This window comes from Corythoichthys intestinalis, chromosome 8 (genome assembly GCF_030265065.1).
Source record: "Corythoichthys intestinalis isolate RoL2023-P3 chromosome 8, ASM3026506v1, whole genome shotgun sequence".
NCBI classification, from domain to species: domain Eukaryota; kingdom Metazoa; phylum Chordata; class Actinopteri; order Syngnathiformes; family Syngnathidae; genus Corythoichthys; species Corythoichthys intestinalis.
In genome coordinates, this window is record NC_080402.1 from 26,679,227 (window position 1) to 26,700,282 (window position 21,056).

General features: G+C 38.5%; 1 protein-coding gene across 1 annotated transcript in view; it reads left to right on the forward strand.

Annotated features, from left to right (window-relative positions):
• The first annotated feature begins 2,923 nt into the window (after positions 1-2,923).
• si:dkey-92j12.5 (multiple PDZ domain protein) overlaps positions 2,924-21,056 on the forward strand; it is a 118,168-nt gene continuing 100,035 nt past the window's right edge. Inside the window, exons 1-9 of the mRNA XM_057843319.1 lie at positions 2,924-3,010; positions 3,876-4,042; positions 6,896-7,117; positions 7,310-7,378; positions 7,663-7,785; positions 14,640-14,723; positions 14,806-14,910; positions 15,209-15,311; positions 15,396-15,487. Of these exons, the coding sequence (XP_057699302.1) occupies positions 2,995-3,010; positions 3,876-4,042; positions 6,896-7,117; positions 7,310-7,378; positions 7,663-7,785; positions 14,640-14,723; positions 14,806-14,910; positions 15,209-15,311; positions 15,396-15,487 (981 nt within the window). The 5' untranslated portion in view covers positions 2,924-2,994. The remainder of the gene's footprint in view (positions 3,011-3,875; positions 4,043-6,895; positions 7,118-7,309; positions 7,379-7,662; positions 7,786-14,639; positions 14,724-14,805; positions 14,911-15,208; positions 15,312-15,395; positions 15,488-21,056) is intronic.

The window sequence follows — 21,056 nt, forward strand, 5'->3', positions numbered from 1 at the left end:
CAGTGCGGCTCATTTGTTGATTTATTTGGGTTAATAGGTAGCACTTTATTTGACAGCCGCATCATAAGACTTCTATGACACCGTCATAATTGTGACATGATTATGACACTATTATTCGCATTAATGAATGCTTATGACATATGTCATTAAGTATCATTCAGCTAATTATGTCACCAACACTCCATTTATGTCAAGCTCGGATCTTTTACGTCTATTCAAAAGTGAAATAATTTGCTGAATGTCACAAATTGTCATATGCATTCATTAATGCTCATGGCAGTGTCATGTCATGATGATGATGGTCTTATGACAGTTTTATGGCAGCACTGTCAAAAAAAGTGTTACCAGAGTTAGCTAGATGGATTTTTGATTGGTTGATGATTTTACCACACCGTGCGGGTGTGCGCTGGTCCTCATGGGAAACGCAGCGCTGGTCCTCATGGGAAATGCAGTCTTTTTTTAAGGCAAAATACTGCCGCTTTTGTCCACCGGCGTCGCTAAAATTGACCAAACTGAAAAGTTACCCAGTGTTGCTTTAAGACCTTTAACCCTTTATAAAGAAAGTGCCATTTTTTTTGTCATTAAATAACTTAAATACAGTATTAGCAATTATTAGTGTATACAGTATACTGTATGTAGTATTAGTACAGCATATAGGTGCAGCCTCACCCAAGCCTTTAAGGTACCAGGTTTTCAGGCGTAAAGGGATGGTGAGGGTAGAGTGTAGAAAGAACACATGATGATGCGAGGAGCTATAACAGTTTATAAATTCCAGCCTGTCTGTCTGTTCGTCTAAATTAAACTGGGAGGACAGCCCCTGACTGCTAATCTTTCAGCACCATTAACGGAGCTAGACCTCCAATACATTTTGACCAGGAGGGTCAAATAAAAGAATGTCTTTCACCCCTCCTAGTCAAAATGGATTGGACGTCTACCGCCGTCAATGGCAGCCAATGAGCTCAGTGAGCGCCCTGGAGGGGTAAAGGGAATAAAAAGTCATAACACGTGAATAAAAGGGGTAAAATGAGTCAAGTAAACGCTTAAAAGTCTTAATTATAATATTGTTATTGCTCGAATATGAGTGCGTAATAATCCATCAATTAAGTGTGCATGTGTGTGTTGGGTTAATTTATGATTATCATTTTTTTACTCAGCGCATGAACGTCAAGTACACTGTAGAGACAATATTGAAAATATATCAAGTAAAGAAAACATTTTCCAGTCTTTGACAACTGGGGGCAATAACCACCGTGTAGTTCTGCTATTATTGATTTTAATTTACCGTAAATTAAAATTTAATTAAATTAAATACTTAAATTATTTACGTAATTGAATTGGCTTTCATTAACGTTTATTTCTATAAAGAAAAAAAATACAATAATGATTAATTATATATATTAATTACTGACATTTAAGTTTTTTTTTTGTTTTTTTTTTTGTCACTTGCCCTATAAAGGGATAAACTTTAAAATGTCTCAAGTGTCAAATTTTGAACAACTGTACACCGTAGGAGCAAAGTCCTTGAAAGGGTTAATCTAATAAATTGGTTACTAATCGTAGTAAATACATGATCACTCCTACCTAAATGCATTACAATTACCTGAATACAATTTTTGGACAACTGTATCAGCCCTTCCTAATAAAATAAAAATGTAAAAAAATGAATAAATACAATTTTGAGACTGTAATTTTATCGACTGTGCGGCTGTACCTAATGTTTTGTTTCTAGTAGGTGTCCGGGCAGAGGATCAATGGTAGACATGCGCACTAGCGTCCCTTCAATCGAGGTTGTCAATTAGTAACACGGTTTGCTTCTTTGATAGCGGGTTCTGTTGAATGCTCTGTGATCATTAGTGGCTGATGGAAACGCAAATGTTTTGCGTATTTTCCCGGCGTCTCCAGGCGACCTGGAGGAGGCGTTGAGCGTCCACAGTGTATCCTGGACCTGTTGCACTTCCCCCTGCGTGAGTGAGTCAAGTCCATGGAGCTTTATGGGCCGACCACGATGATCGTCTGCTCGTCACGGTAATGGACGGAACTAGATGCTGTCTGTAAATGTCATGTCAAATTAATAGCTAACGCGCATATTTAATTATCATAAATGGTTTTCATATTGATGTTGTCTGGTCTGCATCGCCTTATTAAGAGAAAATAAACTCGAAATAAGCCGTGAAGGGCATATTCCCTGCGACGTACCTATCTGTTGCCTACTAATTAGCTTTTCAATGAGACGTTGTCATTGCCAACTGAAACCACTTGTCCAATGTACACTGAATGGACACATCCATTTAAAGCTAATACTATTATAACTGTTAAACAAATTTAAAGGAGCATAAAGCTCCAGAACATGTTAGGATTTTATTTACTCACAGTGATTTTTGGATGTTAAATATTTTCATTATTTTGTTTCTTAAAACTAATTTTATATCGCCATCAAATCGGGCACAATTGAGTACTAAAATTATAATAAAAGGGGACACTTTTTATTATTTCATATCTGTCTGTGCCATTGTCCAAATTAATGGCGACATGAGTTCCTTTTTATTCATTCTCACAAGAATATGCAAGTGTACCTAATGTTGTGACTAGCGACTGAATAATTATAAAGTGGACTGATAGAGAGCCAGTATGTCGCAGGTAATTACCATCGGGGGCTAGTAAATCCTTTTGGAGATTCAAATCCGGCTAAAGAGCATTAGTTAACAAGCCATTCGCTTGTATGAAAAAAAATGATAATGGCAAGGGAAATGAAGTGTGTTGTTGAACAGATGTGGAATGCATATTGGATGCATTTCTTTAATTATGATGGGAAGACTATTCTGTGTGCAGTCGTAATTAATTGGTATAAGATAATTCTGGAGAATGTTGGCAGCTTTCTTTAACACATTCGTGACAATTTTTTCCCCCCTCCTCAGGTGTTAAAAATTAGTAGTGCCAGAAAGAAAATGGCATTTAACTGAAACGAGAAGTCAAAGTGCTCAAGCAAGCAAGTCTATGATGGATATCATGGGTAAGTATATTAAACATATACAGACCAGACACAGATGCTCCATATTATTCAGGGTGCTGGGGTTGTTGGTGTAAGGCGCACCGAAAGATGCTCACAACTTTGTTGTGTAGAGTTCACTGCGCCTCAAGCCTCTGCTGTGTGCAATTACTGAATTTGTGGCACATGCTCATTAGCTACTGTCACACAGAATACAGCAGGCCAACATGACCCAATGCAACCTTTCAGGCTCCTTTGATTAAGACCGCTCACAGTATTATAGAAAATAATAATCCCAAAGGAAATAAATCGAATTGTAACAATAACTTTCAGAGTAACACTTTATGAAGTCTAAAGCCAATGTTTATTAAAAGGCAGACTTTTTAAATAGCTCTGTAAATGGAAAAAGCCAGCACTGTAGTATTGGTATTCCCCTAAGTAATATATTCATTAACACTTATCCAACCAAAATTAAGTACAAGAATTATGAGATACATTCTTTTCTTGACACACTGTATTAATTATTTGTCACCAATGAACAAAAAAAGCAAAGACATGCATGGAATGTATTGAGTAATGATTGCTGGAATTTATAAGTGTAGTATGCTGCAGTCTTCCAGCCCAAATGTGGCACTGTTTATTAACATTTTTGTGACTTCTAAGGCTAATTTTTCTGTTTATTTTGTGAATTTTCACAATTGTGCATTTGGAATTCTTGAATTTTGAGGATCCCATGCAAAATACTAATAAATATACAAGTTAGACCTCCATTTATGCAAGTTGTGAGTATTAAGGACACATCACAGCTCTAGGGATGACTGCAAAGTCACCCAGGAGAAACCTTGTAGCTGAATGACACACAAATTAACGCTGTACAATTTCTGAGCAGATACTCAACGTGCCTTGGAGGCTGTGGAGCGACTTCAAGCCAAACTGAAAGAGCGAGGGGAGGCCCCTGCTCAGGAGAAACTCAGCCTGCTGAAGACTGTTCTACGGAGCCCCCTGTTCCTTCATATACTAAGCTTACAGAAGGCTCAGCGGAAGCCCCCAGCCAAGGTACAGCAAGAGCTCAAGTGTGTGTGGGTGTTTGGTGTACATTGAATGGGGAAGAAGGTGCTGGAATCATTCCTAAAATACTGAATGCAGGAAGCAAACCGGATGAGTAATCAGCTTACCCTGGCTTACCACTAAAGCCTGAAGACAGCGAGAGGGCGGCAGAAAGACGGGTAAAGGAAGAAGTGGTTGTACACTATGTAATGTCAAGAAGTTATCAGAGAGTCATACACAAGTTTTTGTGTATTGCTGTTTGTGTTTCCGACGTGGCCTTGAGACAAGTGGTCCAGGATACCTAAAGAGGGTTATTTACTGTGTAGCTCTTGTTCTTGTGAAAGATAACACATAATCAAGGTCTTATGTTGCTTGGCAGTGTATCAAGGCTTGATAAGTGTGATTAAGCCCTAATAGGCTAACACTCAAGACCAACACAAGCATTATTGCGTTGGTAACTAACATGCTTCGTCTTCCAGTTAACGTTCAGGACTCAGGACTCATTGGGATATATTATTTCAAATTCCATTTGTACTGCTAATTTGTTAATTATTATTGTATACTGTATCTATAACATTTTGTGCCTTGCCCAAGAAAGCACAGTCTTACCTCTCTGACCACCAGTCCCAATTCACATAGTAAGAAAAAAAAGCTACCGTTGCTTTCAGCATTTATTGATAATAACTCTAACTCTTTCTTATGGTTCAATCTGTCACGAATCATTTTTATTTGAATAAATGTCTGTTTTGGCTTTTTAGTATGTATCATGCATAGTCTAAAAGGCTGGTGATTAGCTTTGTGTCCTTGACAGTACTCAGGTATACAGATATAGCAGTGTAAACATTTCAAACCACAATTATTATCGAACCTATTGAGAAACAGCATTAAATTACTAACGCATCTTTTGTATACTTTTTAATCATCAGTAATTGTACAGAGCACAGGGCTCCAACCATTTTTTCCCTTTTTTTCCTGCAAGTGATACCTCACAAAAGTGGACTCAAAATGTCTCAACGAACTATCATAGAATGGTTTGTCTACAATTTTCGGTGGTGATGGATATAAGTCAAGATTTTGACTGGTTGCATGGTATGTGTTAAGGCAAGGTTGGTGAAGCAGATGGGGACCAAAGTGCAACCAGGAAACTGATGTAGAGTGAAGGCTTTTTATTGAACAATGGCACGATGTTGAGTGGCTGGCGGGGTGATTGGTCAATGGCACTGGCTGTGGCTGTGGCTGCGAGGGCTTTGATGGATGTGTGTCCTGATGGCAAAAACAGAATTAGTCAAGAGTTCGAAAACGAGAGTCAAAAACTACAGGCTTAGTTGGCAGATGTACCAGTGATGACAGGCAGAATCATCTGGCACCTGCTTTCTTCCCAGGCCGCTCCATGAATGCATTGATGATTGGTGATGAGCTGCAGGTGCACTCCCAGGTCTGCCACACCTAGCCTGTCAAGGTTGAACTCATGCCACATTTCAAAAACAGGAAGGGTCACAACTAGACATGTGCCGATAACCGTTTTGAAGGTATACCGTAGTATGAAAACGTCACGGTTTCAAAACAGCAAAAAAATTCCATCTTACCGTCCCTACGGTAGTAGCTATTTTTTATGTCCCAAAAAATTCAGGGAAAAATCCCTCACTTTCAGCTGCAAGGCTCAACCCTCCCCCACCGGTTGTTGCTCAGTGTCAGTGAGTCAGCTGTGCTACACGATGGCTGGAGAAGGTGAAACTCCTGAACCTTTTCCCCCCAAACAAAATCGCTGGTATGGGAATACTACAGAAAATTTACTGACGGCATAGAGGTGGAGGGCCAACCGATATGTAAAACACGTTTTCGGAGAGTGGCTGCCGAGGAGGCAATACCTCCAATATGATTTCGCATTTATACAAAATTAAAGGTTAGTTAACACTGTCATGAACGTTTCCCACCAGCTACGAATTTTAACTCCAGCGTGTTTAGTGTGACTAGCGGTGGTAAAACGTGTTTTTTTCTGTCTGGCAACTGTCTGTGTTGAGAAAAAGAAAGTGAATGTATCATGTAAACATGTTATGAGTCATGTACACATGCTTTTTATGGAAACTAATTCAGTTTTTTTTTTTTTTTTTGTTCTGATGGTAATAATGTTGAGCTGTGGCTTTTGGTTTATGCTTGCCTAAAGGACTGCATTTATTTTTATTTTGTTTAGAATATTTCTGTTATGTTTTGTTATTTTTAAAATTTATTTTAACATAACATTGTACTTATGTTCCAATTTGCTAACATGTTTTGAAAAAAGAAAATCCTGTTCAATGGAACTTTTTTTTTTTTGTTAACCCGGATATCTCAAAGTAACACATTTTAGAGCTGTAATTGCAATACCGTGACACTGAAACCGTGATATTTTCGCTTAAGGTTATCATGCCATCAGAATCTCATACCAGCAAATGCCTAGTCACAACAATAAAAGCAAAGTAGAGAACAATAAAAGCAAAGTAGAGGGGGGTATGGGCTAGGACCACCACAGTATGGCTTCTTCCATTTTCTTGTTGACGAAGACGTTAATGCACATGAATATTTTTGTCTCAATTAAGTATCCTCCTCTAGTGCTTTTTTTCTCTCTCTCCCAAATTCCATCCTTCAACTTTGTCACACACATTATTACACTATTTTTCTCTATCCATACTATGTGTGCTTTCTACAATTAATGTGTAGACCTTCACCATCTATTTATCACCCCATCCATTGCAATCTCATTTTTTCCTAGTCTCTTGCATTGATCAACTGTTCTCCTCTATATCTTTTCTTTCCCTATCACCTTAATCATCGTCATGATTGCCTCCTGTTACCAATTTCTCTTGTATTCTTCAATTCTAACAGGCCAAGGGTCTTTCCAAATCAGTGTCTATGAACTGTGGCAAGTGCCAGGGTGTGGCAATGGACGCCAAGACGCTCAGCCACAGTGACTCCTACACTTGGGCCATGGAGAACCAAAGACCCAGCAGGTCGTTCCATAGGGAAGGAAGTGTTTCCTCTCTGGACTCACAGGATTTGTCCTTTTCAGACATCTACCCAGACAACTGCATTCACACTGAATCACAGGTATCTAAAATATGAATAGTAAGCATGAGATTATTTAAAGTAATGGGCAGCAATTTACTCCCAAGGCACACACACTACATTTCAAAATACCAATTTGTTAGAGAATATGACACAAGCATTGCTGGGTATAAATTTGTGTGATGCTGCTTGACTTGCATAATGTCACTTTGGGTTTGTATGTCTTTCCTTTAGTACTGCACACCCCCTCGGATATCCCGAACTATGTCCATGGGGAGGAATCTGTCAGCAATTGCCCATGAGGTATACAAATCTGTCTCTTTCTTATGGGCTCTCTATTACAAGTTGTGGATATGTGCTGCGCTTTTGGTACTTTATAGTAATTTATATGTGTACAACTGTTAGTTTGTGTCTGCTGAGTTGCTAACGGAATTGCAAAACTATGGCCCAATTAAGAGTCATTAATCCGAGTGGTGGCATATTTTTATTAACACTTTGAATTTTAAAGGCCGGTTATATATGCATCCCACATAATTCAGATTGATATTTTGTCTTCAACAGACTTTTTTTTTCATTTCATTCATTAGAGGCGTCACCTGGAGATCATAGAACTAACTAATGATGGGAAAGGGCTCGGCTTTGGCATCATAGGAGGACGGAGCACAGGAGTCATGATCAAGACAATACTGCCCGGTGGAGCAGCTGGACAGGTATGTGATTAAAATATTGCTTAAAAACGTAGATTTGGTAAATCACTGGTTATATCGGGTAGAAGAATATCAATGCTAATCTCATATTTTATAGTTTTATAGGTATTCAGTCACACATAAGTACAAAGGTTCAATTCAAGACAATATGTTTTGTTGAAGATTTTGCAGACTGATGTCACAAAATATATAATTTTTTAAATTATTCTACTCGAGAATGGCTTCACTGAAAAAACCTTTACTGGTAAACTTAAGTTAGGCCTGCACAATATATTGTTTGAATATCGCCATCGCGATGTGCACATGTGCAATTGTCCTATCGCAGGATGTGTGGTTTTTTTTTTTTTTGAACATACAAACTTTTGGTTTGCTTCATAAAATTCTAATTAATTCAAATTTTTTTTTTTTTTTCAATTTTATTTGTATAGCCCTCAATCACAACAGAGGGCTTTACAGAGGCAATATGATACATAATTAGAAATGAAGCAACAAAGATGAATAGATACAGTTCAAGTCCTGGGTATCCCCTATCCTTAAGACCCTCCATGCCGGCAAGGAAAAACTCCAAAAACTCCAGAGTCAATTGGGAGAAAAATGAGAAACCTCGGGGAGTACCACAGTCAGGAGAGATCCACTCCCAGGACGGAAAAACAGGAACCCCAGAACTGCTAATGGGAATTAGCAAGCGAAGTTACAGTCCGTAAAAATGCAGTGGAGTAAAGGAGCAAGAAGAGGTCCATCTAGCCAGATGAGATGGGGGTAGCAGCGAGGACGTCTATCCAGTCAGGGGTCCGGACAGTCAGGAAGCTGCAGCTGAAAAATAGCCCCTCCCCAGAGGGGAGGGGGGAAAGGGGACACCAGGTGACTAGTGATGAAGAGACTAGACAACAAGATATTAACATTGGAAAATAGAAATAAAGTAAGACAAGTGGTAGGTAGAGTAAGAAAAGGAGATAGAACTCAGCGGCTGTACTTCCCCCAGCATTATAGCTTCTAGTGCAGCTTAGACTACTACTCCGACTTCAACTAGCCTAACCATAAGCTTTGTCGAATAGGAACGTTTTTAATCTAATCTTAAATGTGCAGACTGTCTCGTCTTCTTTAATACTAGCTAGAAGCTGATTCCATAAAACAGGGGCTTGGTGGCTAAAGGCTCTAGCTCCGACAGTACTTTTATAAACCCTGGGAACTACCGGTAGACCTGCATTCTGAGATCGGAGTGTTCTGTTGGGGCGGTATGGAACCAGAGCATCGGTGAGATAAGATGGCCCCAACCCATTAATGGTCTTAAATGTAAGAAGGAGTATTTTAAATTTAATTCTAAACTCGACTGGAAGCCAGTGAAGTGCCTGGAGCACAGGGGTGATGTGCTCTCTTCTATTGGTTCCTGTTAAAAGTCTTGCTGCTGCGTTTTGGACTAGCTGAAGACCTTTTAGAGAACTTTTAGGACAAGCTGCAAGTAGGGAGTTACAGTAATCCAATCTCGAGGTAACGAACGCGTGAATTAATTTTTCTGCATCGCTTGTAGATAAAATATTTCTAATTTTGGCGATGTTGCGCAGGTGAAAGAAAGCCGTTCTACAGGTTTGTTTAATGTGTGCTTTAAACGATAAGTCAGGGTCAAATAAAACTTGTAGGTTTTTAACTGTGGTGCTGGAGGCTACACTTACATTGTCCAGAGTGACTATCTGGGCAGCTAAAGAGTCTCTCACACTTTTCGGGCCTATTATAAGGACTTCTGTCTTTTCAGGGTTAAGTAGAAGATAGTTAGTGCTCATCCAGGTATTTATATCTCGGACGCAGGCACTTAGTTTTTCCACTTGCCTGACCTGCTCAGGTTTAATTGATAAATACAGTTGTGTGTCGTCAGCGTAAAAATGAAAGGTAATGCTATGTTTTCTGATGATATTACCTAGAGGAAGCATATACAGCATAAACAAGATGGGCCCGAGGACTGATCCTTGCGGCACACCATAACTAACTCTAGAGTACGATGATGATTGCTGGTTTACATTGACAAACTGGTACCTATTAGATAAATATGATTTAAACCACCAGAGGGCTGCTCCTTTAATGCCTATGTCACATTCTAATCTCTGCAATAAGATATTATGGTCGATCGTGTCAAAGGCTGCACTCAGGTCCAACAGAACCAGGATCGAGACTAATCCAACGTCAGCGGCAAGTAACAAGTCATTAGTTACTTTAACTAATGCAGTTTCAGTGCTATGATGAGCTCGAAAGCCAGACTGGAAACTGTTCAAATAAACTATTGTCCTGTAGGTGCTGACAGAGCTGTTTAATTACCACTCTTTCAAGGACTTTGGAGAGAAATGGTAAGTTAGAAATAGGTCTATAATTGGCCAAAATATCAGGATCAAGTTTAGGTTTTTTCAAGAGCGGTTTAATAACTGCATATTTAAAGGACTGCGGCACGTAGCCAGTAACTAATGAGGTATTTATTATATTTCAGATAATGTCAATAGTTAGAGGCAGGGTCTCTTTAAAAAGTTTGGTTGGGATTGGGTCGAGGAGGCACGTTGATGGTTTGGAGGACATTATAATTGAAATTACATCGATTTGGTCTACAGTGTTAAAGTTATTTAATATTTTAGAGGGGTTTATAGGAGATTCTGAATTCTTTGTCTGCACTTTATCAGACCTAATAACTGGAAATGATTCATTTATTTTATTTCTAATAGTTGCGATTTTATTGTTAAAAAATTTTTAGGAAGTCATCACAGCTAAGGATGGTTGGGATATAAGGTTCTATTGAGCTGTGATTGTTTGTCAGCCTTGCTACAGTGCTGAACAGAAACCTAGGATTATTTTTGTTTTCATCTATTAAGGATGAGTAATATCTGGTTTTAGCCATACGCAAGGCCTGCTTATATGTCACTAAGCTGTGTTTCCAGGCAGAGAGGGTGTGCTCTGTGTTGGAACGGCGCCAAAGTCTTTCTAATTTACGTGTCGATTGTTTAAGAGAGCGTGTTTCAGCATTATACCAGGGAGAGGCTCGTCTCGGCTTGACAAACTTTAATTTGGAGGGAGCGACGACATCGAGGGTAGTACGAAGCGTAAACATAACACAATCAACAAACTCGTCATTAACAGCAAGGCCGGACATTATTCCTTCATAATTAGATGACATGGAGGCAAATATAGGCTGAATTATCTGTTTATACTCTGAAACAGAGCGATCACCTAATGTCATTTTCATCTGAGTTCTAGTCACTAGTGGCGGATTATCTTGAAGCACAAACTAAAAGGTAATTAGAAAATGATCAGACAGTACGGGGTTGTGGGGATGGACACTAAGATCACTAATCTCTGTACCGTAGGTTAAAATCAAGTCCAGGGTGTGCTTGTGACTATGAGTTGGTTTATTTACATTTTGAATGAAGCCAGTCCCATCTAGTAGGTCATTAAAGGCCTTACCAAGGGAGTCACCGTCATCAACATGTATATTAAAATCCCCTACTATTATAATTCTATCCCAGCTTAGCAAAATACTAGATAAAAAGTCAGAGAAATCTAACAAAAACTGTGAGTAGGGACCAGGGGGACGGTAAACCACTATGAAAAGAACTGGTTTTTGGTTCTTCCAGTTAGCATCTATAATTGATAGTGTTAGACTTTCAAAGGAGTTATAAATGTAATTAGCTTTACTTTTTGGGCTCATACCTAAACAAGAGAGTGATATTACTGCCACCCCCCCTCCACGGCCCGTGCTTCTCGCTCTGTGAAAATTCACGTGATTAAAAGCAGCAAATGTGCCGAGACAAGACTTCCTGAATCCTTTTATATACAGCAATCTTCATAATTCACAGATAAACCCCCTTAGCCTAGATTAAACGGCATTATAGGAATACAATCGTATATCGTGGTTTTGCCATTTTTATGCACTTTCACTTCTTAGATAGGTGAATAATAAATAAATAAATACTATTAAAATAAATTGAATCACCATAAATCTATAATGCAACAATAAAAAAATTACAGAAACTAAGATATTTTTTTATAATGAAGAAAATTATACATTGTTTAAAGAATGTAAAGAAAAAAATAATTATGAATACAAGGATAAACGAGAAAAACAGGGGAAACTAAGGAAAAACAATCTAATAAAATACTGAACGCAACAAAAAAACATGGTGAGTCAACCAAAGTCTTCCCAAACAGAGCTATTCAAGTCATCTGTTGAAAATGTGTCCAGTTTTTATATTGCAATATGTATCACAATATATCGCAAACCCCTAAAAAGTCGCAATGTAAGTTTTTTCCAATATTATTCAGCCCTAACTTCAGTTGACCTTGCATGCTGGTTTATGCCAAACACTGCCCCGTGGCTGAAAGCTGCCAAGACTGTGGAAATATATTTTTACAATTTCATCTTAATTTTAAAATGCAGGTAAGGGAAATGTTTAGGCTAGCAGGATAGGCTAAGCATGCCTTTTTGGCATAACACTGGATGTTTTTTCTGGAAACTACTGCAGCATCCACTGAGGGAAGGACAGGACTAGAAGAGCACATGATGAGAACACAACAAGCAAGATGTAGTGAACACAGTAGTACCATTGGAGTTATCAGGGAGTGCCTGTGTAATCCACATAGTAAATCCATGTCGAAAGAAACAAACTACAGCACTATAAATGTCAGAAGTGCCATGGAGTTGCTGGGCAAACAAATGAGGTTGAGGACCTCGCCCCACCATACCAAGAGGGATGCCCCCATGCCATCCACCTGACAAAAAACAACCACCAACCACCGCTTCAGATGTCCCACCACTGTCAACCACCCTCCCAACAGAGTGAGAGAGTGAAGCCCCCAACAGCTTGCCAAAGTTGCCAGTTGCTGTCACAGCCAGAGGGTGAGCTAGCCAACTTCACCAGGTGGAGAAGAGAACAGGCATTTGCACTTGACAGAATGACAAAATGGGGTGCCATCAAGGGATATCACAGGGCAAAAGAGAGACCCTCCCACCCACACCAGAGCCAAAAAAGAGCCCATATACCAGGGCCTTACCTTTTTTGCTCTAGTCTGATTGTTTGTGTCCCTTGCGAAAATCTGGGTAGGCTCTTTATATCCCACCTACCCTATTATTGATACAGATTAATATTTTATTCAGGAAAAAAAGCTTCATCCAAGTCACTGGTATTTTAATTACAATCAACGTTCCCTTCCTCTTTTACAAGTGTTGTATATCTCCATAAAAAAAATTCAAACAATTTAATTAGAAAACTTTTTCGATTGTCCATGTGCTCATTCCATGAAAATGCTTGAGAACTGAAGCAATGTGTCAATACTTTTGCTCATCGTTTTTAAATACTTGTAACCCTGTATAAGCTCATTTGTCCTTACAACCAATTTTAGTTATGTCCCACGACTCCCATCCTTTCAGCAATTCTAATTAGCTTCCTTATGGTCTAAGTAATGTTGCATTTAAAGTAATATCCTTCTTGTGTCTCTTTACCATCTTATTCCTATCAACATTTTGCCCAGGGGTACAGAGTCTCAGCACAGAGTTTGTCATTCTTTCTTTCTTTTCTTTTTTTTTTAAATTGATTTTTTTCCCATGGACATTGGAGCAGTTATGTTCAAGCCTAATTAATTTTACGAAGCAACCAGTGAGATTTAATGGTTACATGGCTTGACCAGGTAGGTCTTATTATAAATTTGGTTGTTGCCTTTTTTTTTTTTTTTGGTGGGGCGGAGGAGGAGTAGTGAGAAATGTTCCCTATTGTTACGTCTTAAGGACGGCTCCCGAAGGGCGTAACATAAAACAAGCCACACAAGTTTACAAGTGGACACAAATTTATTCACAATAATCAAACTCGCAATGAACATATACAAAATGCGGAAGAAGCGCGGCTTCAGGGTAAGCCCAGGCCAAAACAACAAGCAAAAGTAACTACACTTAAACCCCACCCGCTAACTAAACCCTGATCGTAAAAAGGAAAGAACAAAAAGACAGCCACTACCCTAGTTTCCTACTCTAAACAAAACAGGAGAAAACAGAAATGGCGGCTTACCCCTACTGCTTCAGTGCTCTTATTTACAGTGGTGAACAAAAACGATCCAATAACGAATCAATTGTATCAACTAGCGATGAAACGCACACGCGAGTGAATGGCGAGCAAACAGCTGGCGAGGAGGACCGCGGCACGATTGCTGTCAAATGCGACCTCCCAGAGTGTTGACAGCGGCAGGTTTATGAAGCTTGGCGCCGTTTCGTCGTGGCCAATCATCGGCGGCGACGTCGTCGGTCCCTCCAGTGTCGATCAGCTTTCGTCACAGTGGGAGGGGAAGCCGCCAGCTGGCAGAGGCGAGATCAGCTGACTGAAAGAGTCTTAAAAAAATAACAATTAAACGGCCAGGGCCGTCACACTATTCAGAGGCTTTAATAATGATTCATGGATCATTACTCTTTACATAGGTTACAATAATACCAATAAAACAAAATGTTTTAAAATGATAATTCATAAGCACTGTACTGGTTTCCTACCACAGTGTGCAGCCAAACTAATTGGTTGGTGGCCAACCACTTTTTTTTCACATAAAAGACTTGCTAAAAAAAAATCCCTTGCTGTGGGGTGACAGTGCTAAGTATACCCTGCTGCGCCAGTAAAAATTCTCTAAAGCTCACCAATCAACACTTGGCCAATTAATGTAAGGTTTTGATGGCACCAGGAACGATTTTCGTGTAATTTAATCAACGATTTTTGTCACTTACTCCTTCTCCTTGAATACAAAGGTATTCTCACCTAATGATCAACGCGACTCACATTCACTTTGGTCCTAGCACCCTTAATGAATTGAAAGGAAAATGATTTGTGATTTTATGTTGGCACCCCAAGGATAAACGTCTGCGCAGTGGGGATCAAATCTTGCGCATTGGAGATACTGATCTGGCTGGCATGAACAGTGAGCAGGTGGCGCAGGTGAGTTGCTGGATGGATGGACGGACAGATAAAGTAGATGGATGTGTCTTTATTAGTATTCACTGTCCTTTTCCTGGCCCAGGTGCTTAGAAATGCTGGTAGCAAGGTAAAACTACTCATCGCCAGGGATATCAACAAGGACAACCTTTTCTCTCCTGTCCTCAGCCAGGAGTCCTTGGATGGCGAGGTGTGTTAACAATTGCAAGATGTACTCATTTTTTTTAAAAGTATGCCCTTACAAAGACAATATTACTAAGGTTACATTGTTCTAGCAGTTTTTTATTGTTTCATTATTTATCTTATTAATTTAATTATCGAAAATTAAATGGCGATTACACAGTGGTTGGGTTACTTTGATTTTGTAAATTTTATTTATTTATTTAAATGATGTAAAATCTCTGCACTATGAATGTTCGATTGTTCTTAATAAACTGTAAAGGTGTTAATGGTGGTATATACAATGCTTTCTGTATGCTTCTCACCAGTTCTATGACTTGAATGATGACTATGAGTTCAGTGTGCAGTTCACTAAAAACAGCCGGGGATTGGGATTCACCATCTCCAGTTATATTGGCGACCTAAACTCAAGTAATAAATATTTATAATATCATATTTTAAAATAAAATTAAGGGGGAAAATTATTGTTGAGTATGTTTTTTTCTTCCTCCTTAGTATACAGTGCTGGTGTGACGGTGAAAACTATTTTAAAGGGTAGCAGTGTTGACCAGGATGGACACATTCACATCGGAGATATCATCTTGTCTGTAAGTATGAAAAATCATTTTGAAATTGTTTGCACTGTATATATCTACATGTTTTGGAGCACAGTGATCCCTCGTTTTTCACGGTTGATGGGGAGCCCCCCACCCACCCGCAATAATCGAAAATCCACGAAGTAGAGGCAGAGCATATTTACATAAATTTTTTTTTTTTTTTGGTGGGTTTAATGTATTTATTCAGATTTAGCATTGGATAAAGATACATATAAGCTATGTTTTCCCCCTTTTTTCCCAAAGTATAATTTAAAAAATCTAAAGTTGTAAACATATTTCAGTCCCACCAAATTATTTTTAAACAACGATAACGTAGCAAAATGCTTGTCTTTATTAAATGCTTCATTGAGTGGGTCCACTCAAATCCAGTCATGCTGCTGAGACCAGCAATGAGTTGCCACAGCAACCGCTAGTGTTTAACTAGCTAAACGATTATTGACATATCTGTGGCTTTGACGATAGCACTATCAAGCTTCTCTGGCAAGATCAAAGCAGCACCCCTGTCACTCATCGTTAACTTTAACAAGGAAACTCCAGCTCCCTTCTGAGCAAGAAAAGCAGCAGGAAGGAAAATGAGAGGCTGTACATGATCGGATAAGGACAGCTCTATAAAATACTGTATTTATTTTTTTAATTGGAAAAAAAAAAATCTGTGATAGACTGAAGGCGCAAAGTTTGAAGCACGAAGTAGCGAGGGATCACTGTAAAAACAGTTACTCTGATTCTATGTGATTTGGTAATTTTTTATCATCTATGAACAATGACTAAAGCGAACAAATATCTGATAAGCACTCACACGTCTGTAACTGCTTTGAAAAAAACAGACATTGAATTGTTTCACCTTTGAGGGTCCACAATAACTATCGGTACACTTAACGAGCTCAGTCACAGTCCAGGGGCTGTAAAAGATAGTAAATTCTCAAGTGAGACATAAGGGTTTACGATATGGCTGTACCAGGTTGATTAACATAGTGTGAACTATGTGGAGTTGGGAGTTCTATGCATGCAACAAGGGGGACTAAAGAAAATCAACAATAATGTAACACATATTTTTAAAAAGCAGCAAAACTTTCCCAATAACCTCTAAATTTCGGTACCCATCCATCCGTCATCTACCGTTAAATCCGAGGTCGGGTTGTGGGGGCAGCATCTTGAGCAGAGAAGCCCAGACGATCTTGTTCTTTCGGTCCAACCCACAGCTCGTAACCATAGGTGAGGATAGGAACGTAGATCGACTGGTAAATCGAGAGCTTTGCCTTTCGGCTCCTTCCTCACCACTACGGACCGGTGCAGAGACCACATCACTGCAGACGCTGCAACGATCCTCCTGTCGATCTCCTGCTCCCTCCTACCCTCACTCATGAACAAGACCCCAAGATACTTAAACTCCTCCACTTGGGACAGGATCTCATCCCCGTCCCGGAGAGGGCACGCCACCCTTTTCTGACTGAGGACCATGGTATCGGATTTGGAGGTGCTGATTTTCATCCCAACCGCTTCACACACGGCTGCAAACCACTCCAGTGAGAGTTGGAGGTCACGGCTTAATGAAGCCAACAGCACCACATCATCTGCAAAACGCAGAGATGCATTGCTGAGGCCACCAAACCGGCCACCCTCAATGCTTTGGCTACACCTAGGAATTCTGTCCATAAAAGTTATGAACATAATTCAAGCTAGGTTTTTGTACTGATTAGCCCAATGTCTGTTCCCAAACTGGAAACAAATTTAACAATGCTTGTTAAAGCCATAATGGCACATTTAAATATTTTCTGGTGTGAAAGTGCCTGTAAATGTGAGGTGGGGAAAGCAATACTGTAGCCCTTGCAGTGATGCCTTCTTATAAATATAGTCAGCCTGTTGTTTCTGCTTTTCTGACCCTGACATTTTGTAATGACAGCAAATGCTATTTTGGGTACAAGATTACATACAGAAACTAAAAAGTCTGGGAACAAATGGCAATAACAATAAACATCTTTAAAAAAGAAAAAAAAAGCTCACATGGCAGCCTGTCCCACATGTTATTAGTATCTTAGCTCAAAATTCACTCGTTTATTTTTATAATCTAGAACAGCCAGTACAAGGTTTGCATAAGGTCACAACTTCAGTTTGGTCCTTTTTACAGACCAGGAGAAACGCAGTCTGGACAAGCTAAAGCCCCAAATGGGATATTTTCTGGGAAATTGGCTTTTCAACTGTTTGTATACAAATAATTGGGTCTCTGGAGTTTATGCTGACCCATGTGTGAGTCTGAAATTAAACAACCAAGTAAATCTTTTGTTAGCTGTCACTTCTGAAAAATGTGCCTTGACCTTGAATGAATTATATAATCACAATAATTTAATAAACTCGTGGTGCCTTTGCACTAGTGCAATTCATTTCACTATCTTTGCTGAAGGATGAGGCTGAGGGAGTTTCAGAGTCTTTATAAGTTTTCAATGACACCGAAAAAAGGGACAACATTTGCAAGTTGCTTTCAATTGGTCATTACACAGTATTCAGTTCACACCATCAGTATATCCCTGGTTGTCATGGTAACAAATGTTATAGAGAACCCCCCCTCCATTAAAAAAATTGCTTTAAGTGTAATGAATGGAGGTTAATTGTGCTTTAGTCGTTATAGCTTTGTGCAGTGCGATGGAAGAATGTTATTAAGGCATGGTGGAACCATTTTTAATGTGGGAAAAATATGCATATTATATCTCCTGTGTGTAGCATATTTCTCGGGCTACTTGGGTCTGGGATGAGAGTTAGTGTGAATTTCTTCACCAGATATATTTGATGTCCCTAAAAGGACAGGAAAGAAATAAAATAATTTAAAGTGATTTCACGAGCTATCACTTCTGTTAAGGCCCTTTCAAATGTGATAGACTGTATTTGTGTGCGACACATAACCAATTCGAAGACGGAGTCTAAAATATTCATACGTTGAATAAAAAATGTAATGGGTCCTGCAGTGGATTGAATGATGTGGGAGTTAAGATAATCAATGAGGAATATGCCGAATGATTAGAATTTTCAACATAGGCTGCAGGGAAAAAACCTCAAGAGTATCAGGTCTCAAATTAACCCCCAATTGGGTAACACTTTACATTAAGGGTCCCTTATTTAACATTAGTTAATGCATTTTTAGACAATAACTCATATTTAAGTAAAATGACAATAATTCATTTAATCCCTTATCTAACATTAATATATTATATATATATTATATATATTATTATTAACATGAGTTAATGCATTATGTTAATGCATTAGTTAAACATTAGTTATTGTCTTAAAATGCATTAAGTAACATTACAATAATTCATATAATCCCTTATTTAACATTTAGTAATATAATATTTAACATTAGTTAATGCATTAGTTAATGCATAACCAGACAGTAACTCATAGTGTGGTAAAATTAAAATATGTATATAGGCTTATGTAGGGTAAGGCTTTAGGGTTAAGGTTTGTTAACTTAAGCATTTATAATTTCTTAGTTAAGGAACACATGTGCTACACTTTACAATAAGGGTCCAAAAACATTCAGTAATGGTTGATTAAGGTTAAGTAATACTTATGAGGTACGTTCACGTAAAATAATACCATACTTAAGGTTAGTTTATAATATATACTAGTAATATAACGGATTGGGAACCTCAGGGCACCTCACGATACGATACGATTCGCGATACAAGGCTCATGATAACGATTATCTCACGGTATCACGATACAGCGATTATCGATATATTGGTCAGAAATTGGATACATGATATTCTACGATACAACTGTTGAAACGGAAAAAAAAAGATATTTCAAAATGGCAAAAAAATACTGTTTAAGTCATTTATTAAACAGCGACACCTTTTCTGTGCAACATTGCTGTAAAATATAAATCTACTGAAAATTGTGCACCTGCACACATAGAGGAAACAAACCACAACCACTGATATCTCTTGGAGAGATCGTGATGAATGGCACCCTTAATTTCTTTAAAGTTTTAAATCTTTAAAAAAAAAAAAAAAAAGAAAAAAAAAAACAGTGCTGTAGGTGTCAGTCAGCAGTTGAGCTTGGAGTGGGGCAATGGTAAAATTAGTGGGTCTTTTCTTCGTATATGACCTTCGTCGCCATAACCGTTGGTTTGAGCACTTCCACTATCTGCTTCAGCTTTTGAGATGTCAGACTTGGTCAGTCACAGTCTTCCTCACCTTAAAAACAACAAAATAAAACAAAAAATATTAGCTACTTCATAGCTTTTGAGTTGAAATCCTGATTTTTGTGTGTGTTGGAAATATTAAATTTAGAAAAATATATGAATTGAATGTATAGAAATTAAAAATGCATTATTTACCTATTTTTAATATGTAGGCTACATCAATTATCGTGCACATCACTTTATATATCTTGTAACCTATTCAAACTATTTTTATAGCTTATTGTATCAAAATACCAGTAATAACAGTTTGTGTAGTAAACTAGATATTCGATATTCATTTTCATCCAGTTTAGGGTCCTGGTTTATTTTACATCATTCAACACCAAATGTCATCAAAATAATACATGTAAATTAAAAATCAATTACATTGCAAAACTTTTCTTATTTCAAGTGATGAAAGCGAAGCAGTGAAGAAATCCGGAGTGCACTTTGTCACCAGCTCCCAGTGAACCTTATTTTTGTTAGACAATTCTTGCATACAGCAAAGTCCTTGTTCACAGTACTTCCTTCTTGTTGGTGTAAAATCTAAAGTGTGTCCCCATGTGTGATTTGTAGCAATATTTTTCTCATTTTTTCCTCCACCGTTCTCACGAAGCTGTATTTTTTTCAACCCACTTGGAGCTTCCTTTCTTCTTCTCTAGACGACTTGTGCGCACTTTACCTTCACCGCTACTCCCGAACGCCCCTAGTGGACCGCCAAGGAATTGCTCAACAAACGTTGAGCAGTTTACAGCATCCATACTCCATTGTGTGGCCAATATGTTAAATAAAAGTATCGATAATTGGCAGGAGCATATCGATAACCGATATGGTTGCAAAATATTGCGATATATCGCTGTATCGAGATATTGTCACACTCTTAGTAATATATAGATATATAATACATTACTTAACATTAATTCATACCTTGGGGCAAATAAGTATTTAGTCAACCTCTAATTGTGCAAGTTCTCCCACTTGAAAATATTAGAGAGGCCTGTAATTGTCAACATGGGTAAACCTCAACCATGAGAGACAATGTGGGGGAAAAAAAACAGAAAATCACATTGTTTGATTATTTATTTGCAAATCATGGTGGAAAATAAGTATTTGGTCAGTACCAAAAGTTCATCTCAATACTTTGTTATGTACCCTTTGTTGGCAATAACGGAGGCCAAACGTTTTCTGTAACTCTTCACAAGCATTTCACACACTGTTGCTGGTATTTTTGGCCCATTCCTCTATGCAGATCTCCTCTAGAGCAGTGATGTTTTGGGGCTGTCGTTGGGCAACACGGACTTTCAACTCCCCCCACAGATTTCCTATGGGGTTGAGATCTGGAGACTGGCTAGGCCACTCCAGGACCTTGAAATGCTTCTT